At 40.1% G+C, this 18280-nt stretch overlaps 1 protein-coding gene across 50 annotated transcripts in view; it reads left to right on the top strand.

The window, feature by feature from the left end:
* The window catches only part of Appl (amyloid-beta-like protein), a 57393-nt gene that overhangs the window by 26476 nt on the left and 12637 nt on the right, over nucleotides 1-18280 (top strand). For all 50 annotated transcript variants that reach the window (XM_020947264.2, XM_020947266.2, XM_020947269.2 and 47 more), the window contains exon 3: nucleotides 12402-12572. In XM_020947264.2, coding sequence (XP_020802923.2) covers nucleotides 12402-12572 — 171 coding nt within the window. The remainder of the gene's footprint in view (nucleotides 1-12401; nucleotides 12573-18280) is intronic.

An 18280-nucleotide genomic window follows, 5' to 3' on the forward strand; every position in this document is an offset into this window, starting at 1 on the left:
AAGTCGCCATCTTGGCACACGCACGAGCTGGGGTCCTTCCTCTCCCGCTCCTGCTCCTCCTTCTCCTCCTGATCCTGTGCTTCCAATTTCAATTTGTTGTTTGTTGGCCAGGCCAGGCCAAAAGTTATGCCAAAAAGTATGCTATGCAATAAACTCGCACACACTCGCAATCGCCTGCATCGCCTGCCAAAGGATCCTCTCGGCAGGAGTCACTTAATTAGTTTTCACAGTTAATTGAATTGCAAAAGAATGCAGAGCCCCATCGTCTATAGACGTCCACTTTTAATTTTCTTCACTTAGAGAAAAGCCTTTTGTTACTTAAAACTAAACATTTTAAAGCTCAAAATTAAACACAACAAAGAAGTTTCGTAATAAGAAAAGGAATGCAAGGCTTTGTAAGGGTATTTTTATACCAAAAAGCAATAGATTTAAAGTTTGAGCATGTTATGGTTTCAAGAATAAAGAATAAACGGGGTATAAATATTTTTGAAGTCCTCATAATATTATTATAAAATTCAGTTGCGTGCCTAATTTTTAGATAAATATTGGTATTAATATAATTAATTATTATTTATTTATTTTATTTTGCATTTCCATTACTAAACTCAAGACACACACTTTCTCTCCTTATTTTTCTTTGTGTGTCTCGGTTTGACTTTTCCCCAAAAATATTCTCTATTATCCCTCCCTTTAGCTTTTCCCTTATTCGAAACCACTTGCCTGCCATAATTTGTTGATTAGTTTTTTGTTTTTGGCAGCTTTATTGCATTTTAGGCCGACAGTTTTACCCCTTTCCCTCTGCCCTCTACCCACCGCATGTGTTTTGCGGCCAACTGTACTTAGAGAGTGTACGTACAGCTGTCTGTCTCGTTCTCCACTGCACAGTTGTCCCTGTCGCACTCACTGCTAGCTTACGGCTTTCCGGCCTGCTGGGCCTGGCTTTTTGTGTAAAATTAATCATATTTATTATCGAACGGAGGCTTTAAGCCTCAGCAATTTGTGGCCGGGATTAAAATGTTGTTAGCCCAGCATTTTCATTATGGCTGCAGTGCTGCGCACATGCTCCGGTATACATTTCGTATATATTTTCCATTTCCCATTTTCCAGCAACAAAAGCAACAGCACCAGCTGATCCCTTGCCGCTTGTAAGCGCATTAATGTTGCGTAATTTTTGTTGATTGCTTTGCTGATTCAGCGTTAATTTTTCAGTTAACTTCGTTTCGGGGTTTTCCCATTTCCCCACCCCATTTTCCTACATGTATTTTATATAGTTGTAGTGGCTAGTACAACTAGTGGATAATTTAGTTGATTGGCCCCGAAATGCGGTTCAATGGCAGAGTTATCCGAATCCGAGTGGATTTTCCCTCAATTCATTTTAATTTCCACCAATTAGTGCATTTTCATTGCAGAAAACACATATTTCCCTTGATTTGTGTTGATTTCGGATAGTTTAGTTTTTGAGAAGAAGGGAAAAATGATTACTTTTGATAGAATTACCTCTGAGCTTGATAGTTAGTTGATGTTACTTGACCTAAAACATTAGTATTCTGTCCATTAGTCCTCAAATTGAATAATATATATCAGTAATTTCACATTCAATTCTGGCTTTCTCCCTCTCCAATATGAATGATGGTGAATAGGCATCGATTAAGTACATTCAGGGCCATAACAAATGAGTTTTCAATTGTCATCTTGGGCCATTAAACGCACTCCAGCCCAATTTCCCTGCCCATTTTCCAGCTCGCACTCAATTAGCTGAATAAAAAATTGAAATCGAATGATCTCAGATGAAGTGAAATGGAATGAAATGAAATGAAATGAGCTGGAGAGAGGAGACCAAGGAGACTGAGGTGACCTGCAGCCAAATCGAGGAATAATGAACCGCACAAGAGACCCTCGACACTCGACACTCGACACTGGACACTGGACACAGGAGACTTCAGACTGGTGGCAGGGGCTTCCTCTGACCCAAATTATCAGAGGCAAAAGGCGACAGAGGGAATCAAACATTATGCAAAGAAACGCAGCAGCAGCAGCAGCAGGAACAGAATCAGAAGCATCGCATCGCCAGAGAGCCAGCCAAACTTGAGTAATTTCATTTTGGGACCAAAAGTTGTATAATTGAAGAGCTCCTGCAGGAGATAGATACGATATGGATGCCAAGGATGCTGCTGCGCACAAATCAATTAGGTGCCAGCATAGAGCTGGAGGGGGGGAGGAAATAACCCCCAGAGTTGCCGATAAAAGTGCAAAAATTGAAATTGAAAATGCCATTGCAAGGATGATGAACTACTACTGCTGGCCAGAAGGAATGTTCTGCCATCTCTACACAGAGAAAGAAAATTTTCACATACTATGATTTATTTTAACACAAATTTAGAGTCCTTTGTGGTTGATTTAAATATCAAGTTGATGTAAACATAGATGGGGAATGTTGAATTGATATTTTTTACTTTAGATATGCACATCGATATTTTAATGTTTCCATAAATGATTTAAATAAGTTGTAAAAATATCGATACATCAATAATTACGATATTTTCCATATAATATTGAATGCACTATGTCATTTATCGGATATTACCTATCGAAAAACTTTCCTAAATCAAAGTATTAGCTCTAAAATGAGTACTTTGATAGCCAAAGAAATTTCCAAAAGAGACTTTTAATGATACAATGATATTTTACGATATTTTCGATATAATATTAAATGCACTATGTCATTTATCGGATATTACCTATCGAAAAACTTTCCTAAATCAAAGTATTAGCTTAAAAATGAGTAATCTAATAGCCAGAGAAATGAATAATGATATATTCCCATTAGTTTGGATCATTTTTGTCAAGTGTACTCTATCATGATGATGACTCCCAAAATGATGATAGTACGGTTGGCCCCGACTGTACGTACCGATGATGATTACGAGGACGATGAGCATTCCGCTGGCACTCCACTTTTCAGTTGAGTTGAGTTGAGTTTCAGGTCGAGGAGGGATTGGAAGAGGGGGGCCAAGGGGGCCAGAGAGCCGCCCGCAAATGTAATTAAAAGTGCTTTCAGCAGCATCAATTAGAAAGTACACACTCGCACACACACAGAGACAGAGAGTGGGGGAACGTTCAGAAAAGTTGTCTTGGAAAAATTGTGTTGCATACTTGCAGGCACTTTTCACAAAATTAATTTCAATTTGCATGCGTGTGAGTGAGTGAGTGAGTGAGTGAGTCCTGTCAAAGTCCTGCGACTCACCTGTGTGTGCAAGGGAGACAGATATGCAAAAAGAAATGTGTGTGTGTGTGTTTTTTTTTATTTTGTTGTTGGTTTTTGTTGTGTTGTCGTTATTTTCGGCTTAACTTTGCTGGAAAAAGTTTTTGTCGGTCGAAAAAGTTTCGAGTTTCGAGCTGTTCTTCGCCTTTTCGAAGCTTTCGATCTGCATTTTCCACTAAATGTATGTGTGTGTGTTAACGCACACATATGGCAATCCACACTCTTAGGCACGTTTCGACTTCAATCCGGAAAAGTCCGGAAGAGAAAGTGGGCGAAAATATAAACGAAAAAAAAACTAGTGAACCTCGAAGAGGAGTGGGAGTGGGAGTGGGAGTTGGGGTGTAAGTGTGGGTGCAAATTCCATGCCGGCTTAGTGTGCTGAGTCATCATCAGCAAAACAACAAGAACAACAAGGCTTTTTGACACTCGAAATTGAGCCACAAACAAGCGAAAGCAAGCAAAAAATAAAAAAAAAAAAAACACAAGCAGGAAAATCATGAGAATAAAAAGCAAGAAAAAAAGTTAAATGGCAAAAAGCGAAAATGCACAAAAGACAGGCGGCGAACGTAGAAAACTCATAAATAATAGCCCTGTCTTTGGGTGTGTGACTACCAAAAAAAAAAAACCAAGAGAAAAAACCCAGCAAAAATGGCAGAGAAAAAAAAATAAGTATATAGCGAAAAACGTTCCATTCCATTTTCCAACTTTGACTTACTTCAAGCGACACGCTACTTAGGCAACCCCCCTTAGGCCCCCCTGCTGCTACGCCCCTGGCTTGTGGCTATTTTTCACAATTCGTTTTTGTTTTCTTTGGGCTCATTCCTCTCTTTCCATTCCACTTCCTACGTGTTTTTTGTTGCTGTGTATGTTTATGTGTATTCGTGTGTGTGTGTGTTTTGACCCCCCTCCCCCTGCCCCCTTTTGACGCCACCCCTGACTGGAGGTCCTTCGTGCTCATTTCCTTTGCTTTCTTGTTTGGTCCGCAAATTTAACATGCAAAGCATAATTTGAATGTCCTGAACCCAGCTCACGCTCCCTCGCCACTTGCCCTCGGGAACAGTGCGGTTCATAGCTGTCAGGTCTAAAAGCGATCAAAAAGGTTAGATTTGTAATTGTCTGGGATGTTTTTTGACAACTAAGTTATACCCCTTTGAAAAAAGAAATCACAGGAAACTATCCCAAAAACAAGAAAGGAAACTAACTTAAAAATTCCTATGTTTATATTCGCATGCAGTTTGCAATTAAATTATATGATAGAATAGGAAATCAATCATAATTAAGCTGAAAATATTCGCATTCTTTGAATCAATAATTACCCACATATTTATGGAACAATTCAATCGATAAATCAAAGTTTAAAAATCTCATTACTAAGCCACACTTCTGTGTATCGATATTTATTGATTTGAATTTGAATTTCTTCGACAAACCAAAGTTTAAAATATTCATAACTTACCCAAAAGTGCATAAATTTCAATTCGAGAAGCTGTTCTGTGCTAGTTTTTAAAGGGTTAACAAATCTGCATACTAAGTTTTAAAATGTAAGAAAGTTCAAAATTTGTCAAATTTTGGCAACTCACTAATATAAAATTTTGTCATAAAATTTCGAAAATAAATTTGATTTTTTTTTGTTTCTTCCAAACATGGCTAGATCGATTCGACTTTTCATGCTGATCAAGAATATATATAATTTATAGGGTCGGAAATGGCTCCTTCATGAGTTACAAGCTTCTGACTAAAATTATATTACTATTCTGTGTATCGATATTTATTGATATTTTTATAAGCAATTTGTTCAACAAATCAGAGATTAAAAAACTCATAACTCAGCCAAAAATGCATCAATTTCAATTTGGTAAGCTGTTCTGTGCTAGTTTTGACAGGGTTGACAAATCTGCATATTACATTTTAAAATTCAAGAAAGTTTAAAATTTGTCAAATTTTGCTAACATGAAACTATAAAATTTACTCATAAAATTTCAATAAAAAATTCAAAATTTTATATTTCTCCCAAACATACCTAGATCGATTCAGCTTCTTATGCTGATCAAGAATATATATAATTTATAGGGTCGGAAATGGCTCCTTCATGAGTTACAAGCTTCTGACTAAAATTATATTATCATTCTTTGTATCGATAATTATTGATATATTTATATACAATTTGTTCGATAAATCAATTTTTAAAATATTCAAAACTTAGCCAAAAATGCATCAATTTCAATTCCGTAAGCTGTTATGTGCTAGTTTTTAAAGGATTAACAAATCTGCATACTAAGTTTTAAAATTCAAGAAAGTTCAAAATTTGTCAAATTTTGCTAACATGAAAATATAAAATTTAGTCATAAAATTTCAATAAAAAATTCCAAATTTTTTGTTTCTCCCAAACATAGCTAGATCGATTTGGCTTTTCATGCTGATCAAGAATATATATAATTTATAGGGTCGGAAATGGCTCCTTCATGAGTTACATGCTTCCGAATAAAATTATAATACCTTGAAAGTGTATAATAAATATGAAATATACTAAACTTTATATGACATTAAAAATAAAAAATAATACTTTTAAAATGTCACCTTCAAATCAAATATTAAAGATAAGCTTTTGAGAATTGACCACAAAACGAAGCGGTTAAAATAATATATTAAATCGTATAATATAATTAAATTGTACCTAGTTTTCAGATAAATAAAACAATTTGAGATATATATTCATGAAATTTAAATCTTTCTGGATGATATATTTTCTATATAAGGTTGCTTTTCTTTTTCTAGCTTTTAAAAAAGTTTCTATGTTTTATTGGCCAATGTCTTGCATATATATATATATATATATATATCCATATATATCTATATATATCCTTTTTTTGTGTACTGTAATTATCCTCGTCGATCAGGCCAAAACGCATTTGTTATTCCTTCGTCTGTTGCCGCAGCAAAATAAAAAGGACGTCAAAAGGAAAAACACAAAAAACAGGAGAGAGGGAGAGAAAAAAAAGGAAAAGAAGAAAATTTTGCGTTTTATTTTGCATTAAAATTCTATTTGTCTCCAACTCGCATTAAGCATAACAGGCAGGGGGACAGGGGGGTGGCCGGGGAGGTAACGTTCTTTTTTTTTACGTGTGTTATTATAACGCAATTTTCTTTTGTTTGTTTCGTTTTGGGTTTTCTCGCTCGGCATTTTCCAACTTTGGCCAGCTTTCTCTCTCGCTCTCTCTGTCGAGTGTTCCCGCTCGGGCGAAATTAAAATATCATAAATTTGAGTTAATTACGGTCGAGTAAACATTAACATAATTGTGTTTCTGTCGTCTCTACGCCCCCGCATTTCCCTCTGTCCCCCCTGCGACTCCCCCCTCTATTTGCATCCCTCTTTGGGGGATGCCCATTATAAGTAGCCCCTGAAGTACTTATTGCCCGGCTTGCTCTCCTCCTGCCACGCCCCTTTGGCTGCCAGGGACTTAAGTTCTTTAAATCGAAAGTTGGAATTGACTGCGCGGTTTTCATATCTTGGGAAAACTGCGGAAATAAGCTCCTTTTGGTATTTTCTTTTGCCATGTTTTTTCTTTCTTTTCCAATTTTTTTTTTTTTTGTTTGTAAGAACGGCAATAATTCAGCAAAGTTTTTCCGCGCTTTGCTTCCACTTACTTTGCTTTGCTTTTCATTTAATTTGTTGTGGCATAAATGAATTGGAGGAGCAGCAAACAGGTGATTGATTTGAGTCCCATCTCGGGGAGGGAATATTAAATCCCAGGCACTTCCGGTTGCCCTCATTTCCGGTTGCAGTGCTAATGCAATTTTCCATCTACTTGGCTTATTAGATTTCTTCTTGTTGGTTTAGTGATTTAGGTTTTAGCCTGAGGCTTGGTTCACTTGTTGATCTAGAAGATAGGTTTTCCCCGGGATTTTCTCGAGTTTCCTTCATTTCTTTAGTTACAACTTTAAGCTTAACTAACTTTAAACTTTTCTTTTACTGAAAAACAGAGATTTTCATCAAATCCAGAGCCACAGGACTCTTTCTGGCTTACTTATTGATCAAAAGGGTTCGTTTTTAGTTGGATTTCCAGGGATTTTCCTCTCTGTGATTTGATTATCCAACTTTAAACTTTATTTTTACTAAAAACTAAGGGTGAAAAGGCATGTTTTTCTCTTAGTTTTCTCTTTGTTATATAGCTTCCTAAGCCAAAGGACCTTTTCAGGCTTAATTTGTATTGAGTAAGCCTGATGTTTGATTTCTGTTCAGAGATAACTATATCTTTTGCCATGTAAGTGAATACTCATCTGCCTGTAATCACATTTTCCTATAGTTTTTCCTTTGCTTTTCCTGATTTTCCCTTGCTATTTCCGTTCTCATCGAAACTCCAATTACTTGGCAACTTTATGAGCTGAGAGAGAGAGCCTGACCCGGCAAGTTAATCAATGGCTTTCCACTATTTTCCCCAAACAGTTGCCCGCCTTCTCTGTCGATTAAGCGTGTTTTTCCGCTCTCTTTGGCCGTGGAAACAAGCGAAAACCTGGCACAACACACGGTGCCACGCCCCTTATACACACACACACTCATACACACTCATGCGTGCATTTGATTACAATTTGTCGCCCTTTCAGCTTGTTCAGCAAACACTGCGGATGCAAAGGGGCGTGTGTCCTGTGTTCGCCAGAGGTCCTGGCGGTTGCCAAGAGTCCTGTAAAGACCTGCACCTGAACAAAATTTGCAATCGGTTCTAGTTTTAGCTTCATTATACCTTTGCAGGGCATAATAATTTCAGTCAGAAGTTTGCAACGCAGTGAAGGAGGCGCCTTTTATATTAGTCTTAAATTTTGTGTACAATTTTATGAAAATCGGATGACTATATCAAATAAAAACGATCGTTTGAAGTAGAGGAAAAATGCAAATCTATGAATGTAAAACTGCAAATATAATATGTATAGGTGAATGAAATTAAAGCAGGTATTACTTTATTGTTTTTTTACACAAATATATTTAATTTATATTGTATGGAATCCTAGTCATCGAAGTTCTATTTGCAAGGGTATATAAACTTCGGCGCGCCGAAGTTAGCTTCCTTTCTTGTTTTAGTGATGGTTTTACAGGAATTTCTTTATTTTTGTAGTAATTTTCTGTAGAGCTTAGTTTTTCCTTAAAAAATTAGATATGTTATATATCCTTCTTCCTTTTGGCTATAATTTTCCTCTCTGTGCATTGGGGGTTAAGAGCGGGATTGAAGGGGAAACACGGCCATGATTGCCTTTCACGAAGAGGAAGCAACGCGACAGCGGCAGACGGAAGCTGGAACGGATTTGGCCGTTGGGTGGCGATGGGCGTGGCTGCACTCGACCATCACTCCCCCTACATCCCTAGCGTATCCTACCCTATCCCATCCACGTTGACAGACCCCTTCCGCTGGCAAACACCTACCCAGTTAACACTCTTCGGATTCATCCTTGCATCCTTTGGCCGCCTGACAGATTGCCGCCTGGCAGTGCTGCAATTTCCTTTTGTCGCCTGTCAGTTTGGCGGCTCCTTTGGCTTTCGCTCCTCGTGTAGTCCTCGTTTTTACCATTTCGATTTGGTTGCTCTGTGCATCATTATGGCTGCGGTGTCACAGCAATTTCCCTTGGAAAATCATGAGATAAACACCACCAGGCATATTGGTCAGCTAATCGAAATTTTAGATTTTGTGGATGGAGAGATGTGTTCCCTTTGCGGGAAAGGATTTGAAGTTCAGTTCTTGACAGGGATTAGTTTTGAGTTGCTTTTTGTAAAGGAATATTGATAGTTGTCAGGATAATTTCTCTTCTGTTCTCTCCTGTATCCTTCTGCTCACTCCTGTTTCATTCTCTTCACTGCTGTTTACACCTTTTACATTCCCTTTCCTTGAGTCCTTTAAACTCCTCTTCCTTTTTTGCACTCCTGTCTCTCCTCATTATTATTTTTTTGGCTCTGGTGAAAAGCTGATATATTCTGCATAATTGTCGCAGGACATGCACTCCATATGGCGCTTCCTTCTTCCTCCTCCCTTGGCTCAACGTTATTACAAAATTGTGTCTTTGTCTGTGTGTGTTTCTGTTTGCACATTTTGCGTTGCCATGGCTAGCGACATTATTATTGCCCTGCCCCCCACCCCTTTGGAAAAGTCCTGCTTTTCTGCCACGCCCCCCCTGACTCCTGGCGGCGCTGCCTCTGACCCGTTGTTTGGCATATGCCATTGTTGGTGTTAGTGTAAACAGCAGCAGCAGCAGCGGCAGCAACGGTGGCAACAACAAGTGCAAACAAAATCTGCATAAACAAACACACACACACTCACACACACACACATAGTGTGTATACACAACACACACACACACACGCGTGTGTACTGGGGGGCATTGCCCAAGCAAAGACTGTGTGTGTTGTTTTTGGTTGAATTATTAGATTGCCTGGAAAAATTGCTGACCCCGCCCCTCTGTCGCTCCATGTTTTTCAGCCCTATTTTCCTTGATTTTTCCTCTTTTCCTGCCCCTCCCCCTTTCATGTCACAAGGCAGCTGCTGACAAACTGACAAACAAAAGCTGAGCCGGCGCCTTTTTGCCAACTTAATTACTTTTGAAATAGTTGAACGCACACAGAGTGGACTCTGGGGCCAAAGCATATTTCAACCGGAAGTCGCATTTAATGAAGTTTTACAAGTAATACCAATCAATAATTGTGAATGCATTAGGGCATCATTATAATTATCATTACAGCGAATGCATTTCCCCATTTAATCACTTTACCACATTTGTTATTGAAGCACCTGCCTGGTCTTTGGGGAAATGCACTTGAGTGTGAGTCTTTCAATTAATTGGGAAAGCTCTCAAGTGCAGCCTTGAAACATTCTTCGATATAATTTCAACCAGCTGCCTGCTGCCTGTTGGCCTTCTCGATTAAGTCCCAAACCAATTTCCCCACTCTTTGCAGGGATCATTTTCCGGGAAAAGTCTCCCCTCCCCATCTCCCCTCTCGAGTTCATGAATCAATGAGTGCATTCTCCGGATTCCACGAATCGCGCCTGCTGCAGCAGCACAACAGCATAATGGAAATGCAGCAAACAAAGGGGAAAATGTGAAAATCCCCGGTATGGAAAAGCCTGCTCCACTTTGATTGTGCTGGGGCAAAAAAAAAAAAAAAGAAAAAAGAAAAATTGAAACAAAACCCGGGGACTTAAGCCATTGGATTTTTAGCCAGAAGCAAAAGGAAGAAAGTAAAGCGCGGATCGGACGGTAAGGCAGGAGATTTGCCATTGTTACTGGCCATAATTGCAGAGAGAGTAAGTGAGTGAGTGAGTGCAAATCTCTGACTCGCTTTGATTGCAATCAGAGTTGGCATTGTCTCTCAATTCAACTGCAAAATCCAGATGTCAGCTGGCATTTCCACCAACATTTCCACAGCCTTACTATGTACACCCCATTCATTTTCTCTTCACTGATTCTACCGATTGTCTTCGGTGATTATCCCTTTGATGGTTTATCACTTAGCCCATGACAAGTGTTTTCTCTGCACTGTTAAAAAAGCAAGAAAGAAAGAGAGAGTTCCCTACATATTATTATATCCTTCAATATTAAGAGAAGTCCTTGAATTTCTCTGCCTGCATTTATCCTTCTTTGGTCGTCAATCAATCAATGTATCAATTCAAATCGTTATGCATAATTTGGCCAGACATTCATCATCGCCTTGGGCAGTCAGTCATCAGTTCAGGTCTTCGTCCTCGTCCTCGTCCTCGTCGTCAGCTGGTAATGAAGCATTTAAGCAATCGCCATTGCAATCACAGGACTCAACTCGGGCCACGCCTTTCGTCTAATGATGGCCATTAATTGTTCTTAGCACACACATACACATCTAAGGTATAGGAAGGAGTCCTTGTCTCTCATCGATGGAGCAGGTTTCCCTAGCAGGCCATCATTTTTTATCGCTTTGTCACGCCCCCACCACACACACACACACACACACACACAGACGTCCTGTGGGTTGTGCCTGTACAATGTGGCGTATGATTAATGTGCCCTGGCATGTCTTTGTCTGCTGTTGCGGCTGTCTTGTCTATGGCTTTGTTGATGCCTCTCCCCCACACACACACATACATTGGAATATTCTGGTATATATACACAGACACACACAAATACCAAAGCTAGTGTCCAGGACCACAGCACATGTACATATCACACACACATCTCACACACATCAAACATTACGCATACGCACTGTTGACCCTGCACAGAATTGCAAATTCTCGAAATACAAAATCTCGCTTGATTCTCGCCACTGACAGTGACAACTTCTTAGGCTTTATAGTAGAGAAATGAACTAAACGAAAGCTAAATAAATTATTAGCAACAATTAGGGAATTGCTCATGAAATTAACTTGTAACAAAACATGAGTTAGAAATCTATCTAGAAATTCTAGAAAAAATAATTCAAGAAAGAGTTTAATGATATTTAAAGAGGGTTTCTCATTAACTTTAAGAAATTATTTACTCTACCTTAAAGATAATAATGATATGAGGCAAAGTTTATATAGAACTTTACCTTTCTTTCATATAATAATACTAATATTAAGCAGGGTTAATATAGAACTTAACCTTGCTTTCTAGGCAAGATTCATTGTTGATACTTTCTTTGAATTTCATTTACTTTTTCCTACCCAATTAGAAAATGAATTCAAGAAAAAGTTTACTGATATTTAAAGAGGGTTTTTCATTAACTTTAAAAGATTATTTACTCTACCTTAAATATAAAAATAATAATATTAAGCAGGGTTCAAATTAAATTTTACCTCGCTTTCTAGGCAAGATTCATTGTTGATACTTTCTCTAATTTTCAATCACATTCCTTAACTAATTGGAAAAAGAACTTAAGAAAGAGTTTACTGATATTTAAAGAGGGTTTCTCATAGAGTTCAAAGGATTATTTATTCTACCTAAAATATAATAATAATAATACTAAGCAGGGTTAATATAGAACTTTTTCTTGCTTTCATATAAAAATAATAATATTAAGCAGGGTTAACATGGAACTTTACCTTGCTTTCTAGTCAAGATCCATTGGTGATACTTTCTCTGATTTTCAATCACAATTCCCTGACTCATTTTCTATAATTTTCTCCGTTGTTTTTCCCGACTTTTCCAGGCCGCCTCACCGCGATGGGAGCCCCAGATAGCCGTGCTCTGCGAGGCCGGTCAAATCTATCAGCCGCAATATCTGTCCGAGGAGGGACGCTGGGTGACGGACCTCAGCAAGAAGACAACCGGCGCCACATGTTTGCGTGATAAAATGGATTTGCTTGATTACTGCAAGAAGGTAAGTGTGTGCAAAGTGACTGACTCCCCCATCACCCCTCGATATGTATAACCGATCCCAAATCCCAGATACAGATCTATCTATCTAGCTACCTTTTCGCTCCCTCTGCCTTTCGCATTTGATTGAATTGAATTGCATTGATGGAAGGCAAAAGCCAAACGGGAAGCCGCATGAAAAATTGCAATTTCCATTGCACTTTGCATATGGAAAAGTTGCCTGGTTAAGATTGCGCATACGCCATGTGGTCAAAATGGGGGAAAGCGGGGGAAAAGCGAGCTGTTTGTGGCTGCCCGGGGGGGGAGAGGATAGGGCCGAGGGGGAGAAATGTAATTTTATGGCCAGGCTAACGCTCAACCGAGCCTCCAGAATGCAGCACCAGCAACAGTAAAAAGAAAAACCCCCCGGAAAAGCGTCAGAAGAAAAACCAATAAATCAAAAGCACCCACCAAGGATGCGGGATGTGAAGGGAAAGGATCCAAGAGTGGTCCTGAGTGGTCCTGCTATATGGCATCAACAATTTAATTTGCGCTGCGTTGAAAGCGTTTACATTGAGACAACATTAAACGACACTTAATTAATTTTCCATTAATTTTCGCTTTTTGCATTTTCTGCGGGACCTCTGCTCCGGGAGCACACACACAGCACATGTGTGTGCCGCATGCCCCATGCCCCATGCCTCATGCCTCCTTGTCGTCGCTGTCATAAATTGGCATTCCATAGTCCTGCCACAGTCCTCCCCTTCCTGCCCCACTTCCTGTTCCCTCTTCCCTCTTCCCTTTTACTTTTTAATTAAATTTTTCTTTTGCCTGAACGCGGGCTAATGTAAGCGCTCTTCCTGGCTCCCGTTCCCATTTTTCATCATCATCATCATCATCATCGACATCGTCATCAGCCCCATCAAATGTTCAATAATAGTTCATAAATATTGACACATTGCCTTGGCCCCCCCACTCGCAGTTTTTCCGACCCCTCCCCCCCTGGAAAATGACATGTGGCATCGCCGGGTAAATGAAATCAGATCACAGCCAACAACAACAACATCGGAACAGCTGTGTGTGTGCAGCTTAAATAAATCCGATTGCTGGCATATATATATATATATATATATATAGCAGTTCGACCTTATTTCAAATTTAAAGAACATCAATATTCTCGTGTTATTAATCGATGCAACATGCCACAAATGGAGGTTCGGGTAAGGGGAATTAGTCTCTGCAGTCATTGATTTGTAATGAAATTACAGAGGACTCACAGGAAAGATGATGTCCCTTTGATGTCGGTAGAGAGTGTAGATTATAATGATCCTTTTTAGCTATAGGTTATTGAATTATGACACAAATTTGGGTCTAGAATATGGGTATAGCAAGAGAAGCAGGAGAGTATTGAAGGTGACGACAAATTATGTCATTAATCTCAAGCTTTTTAAGATATTTTTGGATTTAAAGGGAAGTTTATCAGCAAGCAATAAATATTTAATAAGATTTTATAGAGTTTTTTTAAGTGTTTTCAAAGTAAATTCTAAAAAACTATCAAAGAATCCTTTGCTATCCTTTGATTTTATAAAGTAAATTTTAGAAATCTTTCAGTTTAAGGATTTAGTTGTTAAAATCCTTAGGAAAGTGAGATCAAATCTTTAATATGGTTCTTTTTACAGAGTTTCCTTACAACTAAATTATAGGAAAACCCTTCAAATTGATGATCAAATTAACTCCTCCCCTGATTTATTAAGCAACCCAAAAAATTAGCTTTAAAACCAGAGTTCAATGTTGATTTGTGAAGCAAAAAATCAGTTTAGGGATTTGGTTTAAGGCCAGATTTCAGTTGCGGGTCAAATGGAGGTCCTGGCATCTACAGACTCCTTCGTCCTTTTGCCCAACACTCATCGCCCAGCATCATTACGATCATCTGTATGCAAATAATGAGCCCGGCAAGCTGTCAAAACTGTCGCATTTGATTCTGACATGCAAATTTCACCCTGACTCCTGACTGCTGACTCCTGACTGCTGCTGATGCAGGTCCTTGGCTGTCGCCTGCAGTTGCTGTTGCCACAACATAAATCGAAATAACACACACACTCGCATGTGCCCCTGATGTATGTAAATGACAAATATTGTATTGGTTTTTCATTTGCATTTTGTTTTCTCGTTTCGTTTCGTTTCATTTCATTTGGTTTTTTGGTTTTGGTTTCTCTTTCTCCTTCTCTCTTTTTTTTTTTTTTTGCTCTGTGATATTTTATGTAATTTTCACAGGCTCTCACACATTTTATAATTATGGTAATTTATTTATTATGCTTAATTTATGTCGACGGCGGCAATGTTTTTGATGTTTCTGCCCCCGTTCGTGACGCCGCCGGCGAATGCCGCGTATGAAATCCAATAAAATCGTAATTAAGCTAAAGTGCCCACAGCCAGTGAATTGGTTGTGCTTCATGTCCAATGCTCGATGTGGCTTTAAGATGACTTTGCCTTTGCCATCGAGTTCCCTGCGAACACATGTCGTATACGTAATGCAGGCATATGCGTAACGCGGCGTATACGTAATGTGAGGAGTGTGTATGGCATCTCTGACAAGGAATTTGTGGGTTAATTTTGTACAAATTTCCAAGAAATTTCCTTGAAACTTAAAAGTTATTTGAAATTTGTTGAAATTTGTACTTAGGCTTATGAAAAATAAGTGGTACAAAAAGGTTTCAGTACTTCAGCTTAATGCAATTTCCCGACCTGCCTGCGACCTTCACAGCAAAGTTCCCAAAGAAGTCCCTATAAAAACCCCCAAAAGTTTAAAAATATATATAAATATATTAATATATATAAACACCACTAACGAAGGCTTCCGCGTCCACGTCCTCCAAACACATCAAAAAGGATGTGGGGGACTGTACTCCAGCTTCTCCTGCTGCCGACTCTCTGCCTCCATTAATGTCAAGCCTGCAGGACAAATTTGGCTATTTGCATGCAGTTTTTGCACTCACTTGGTCACACTTGACAGCGTTCCATTCCGCTTGTTCCTTTTTGCCCCCGTTTCGTTTTGCGGAACATAAATCACGCACGGCAACACTTTTTCGCACTCCAGAAGAGCAGCACCCCTTTTTTTCTTTTTCTTTTTCTTTTTTGGAATTTTCCAACGTTTTCCCCATTTGCATTCTTTTTTTCGTCGTTTGTTTGGCTTCACCTTGACGCTGGCCGCGAAAGGAAATTAATTAAAAGCGCTTTATTGTCCTTTTGTATAGTGAACTGAAACTGCGCTTTTTTTTGTACCACTCCCTCTCATGTTTATATTTATTTATATCATTTTTTCCCAATTTGTTGCCTGGTTCCTGATTTTTTCGTTGTTGTTTTTGTTGTTGTTTTGGTTTCGTTTCAATTTCGGTTCAACAGTATTCGTTTTCCCCCCCGTTAGCGCTTGCTCTGCAATTCAAATGGAAATTAATTAATTTGCCACCGGGTAGGGGAGGTGGTAACTTTATGTTTGCCTTGTGCGGTGTCAGGCTTCAAAATGTTGCTCGCTTCGCATTTATTTGACTGAACACTGAACACTGACCCATCTGCCACAGGAAGAGAGGAGATAGGAGACCAGAGACCAGAGACCGGAAACCGAATTCTGAAATCCCCGCGCTGTTTGCTTGTTTGGCTTGGCTAATGAGTTAAATTACATGTGCCAGGGAAATGGAGCAGTGGAGGAGGGTCTGGTTTCGCCTTCTTTTTCGCCGAAATTTCCACGAAAATCAGTCGGCATTAATAATGATAAATGAGACTTGCTGATGATGTTACGCCAAGAGATGCCTTTCAAAAAATTAGGACCATTAATGCGGGGAAAATTGCATTTTGCAGACATAAATCGCATCTAAATTCAATTAACTACATTCAATTCGATACGGGGTGTAGTGTAGGGGGTTGGGGTTGGGGTAATGTAAGCTCATTTGGTGGAAAATCTCATTAAGTGACTGGGCGAGGGCCATACAACCGCGGAGCAGAACGTTAATTAGGAAGGCTTGTAATTGAATATCCCCAAAAGCATTTCCTCTCATGTGTGTGTGTGTGTCCTTATCAAGCGACCATTAGTCAGGCTCCTTGCTGTGTGTGTGAGTGTGTGTCCTGTGTCCATTTTCTTGCATTGATTCCGCCGCATCATCTTCCGCTGATCGCTCAATTAGTAGGAGTGTTTGTCAGCCCCTTCCGGCATTTGCTACTGATTATTGCCTCCTGCCTTCCCAAGTTTCAGGCTCAAACCGAATACAGAGCCAACTATTTAGCTATTTAGCCAAACCCGCCCCCCTCTCTATGTGCTAATTATGCGCTGTCAGCGCCTCAATCGCATCCGCTTCGAGAGCAAAATCAGGAGCAGCAGCAGCAGCAGCAGCAATAGCATCAGCAACAACAGCAACAGCAGCAGCAGCAGCAGCAGCAGCAGCAATAGCATCAGCAACAACAGCAACAGCAGCAGCAGCAGCAACAGCAACCGCAACACCAACAGCAGCAGCAACAGCAACAGCAACAGCAGTAGCAGCAGCAGCAGCAGCAAGAGCAACAGCAGCAGCAGCAACAGCAACAACAGCAGCAGCAACATAAGCAACAGCAGCAGTAACATAAGCAACAGTAGCAACAGCAACGGCAACAGAAACAGCAACAGCAACAGCAACAGCTGTAGCAACACCAGCAGCAATAACAACAACAGCAACAACAGCAGCAGCAGCAGCAGCAGCAGCAGCAGCAGCAGCAGCAGCAGCAGCAGCAGCAGCAGCAGCAGCAGCAACAGCAACACCAAGCAGCAGCACCAAGCAAATAGCCTAGATGGTTGGGGATTTTATATAGACACGTTGCTTCGAGAGCAGCACAAACACTGCATAATTGCAGCAACCGGCTGGAATAGTTTGCGCATCATTTGAGCCCTGGGCCCCCGCGATGCTTCCTCGCTTGCTCGCTGCTGTAATTGCGCCACTGAAGTTGCTGCCCGCTGACCCCAGCCGTATCCACATCCGCATCTGGTTACCAAACCGATGCGATCCAATCCCGCTGAACAGGTTGGCTGGTGTGGCCACTCACTGTTAAAGGACACACCGACTCTATATTTACGAGACGCCGCCCCATAATGGTCGCATTGAAATTCAGTGAACAGGCAAAAAGTAGTTTAGTCGCTAAATAGTTTAGCCAGGCGTTCGTTCACAACACACAGGCAGGGAGGCAACCAGGCAGGCGAGATCAGTGTGTTGCCGGCTTATGGCTAAATATAGTTAGCCAGGCTCATACTACAGATACAGATAGAGATACAACTACAACTGCTGTATATGTATATACTGACAACAAATGGGCCCCGTTTTTGCCAGCTAAGCTCCGTCGCTCGCTCGCTTAAATGCCTGCAAAATTGCACCGTCAAGAGCTGAGGTCCTGGTCCTGCGGTGGGTGTTTTCACCATGGGGTCCTAATTCAATTGTTTGTAATGTTGCCGGACATTTAGAGTTAAATGCTTGCTTACACATAATGCCCATTAAAGGTGATGTATGTGCGGCCCATTTGGGGAATGCTAAGCCCCGCGTTTTGCCATTTCCTCGCTGGAGGTGGAGGTCCTGTCCTGATGCCTGCCACGGTTGGCTGGCTATGCGAAACTTGCCAGATTGTGTGGTCCGCTTCCCTGCGGCTGGTTGTAATTTCTATGGGGATTCCTGAAACCCCACGCACACACACAAAGCGGAATGTGTGCCTAAATAAGGA

Source organism: Drosophila serrata, unplaced genomic scaffold (genome assembly GCF_035046125.1).
Source record: "Drosophila serrata isolate PLE 108 unplaced genomic scaffold, ASM3504612v1 contig_190, whole genome shotgun sequence".
Lineage (NCBI taxonomy): Eukaryota > Metazoa > Arthropoda > Insecta > Diptera > Drosophilidae > Drosophila > Drosophila serrata.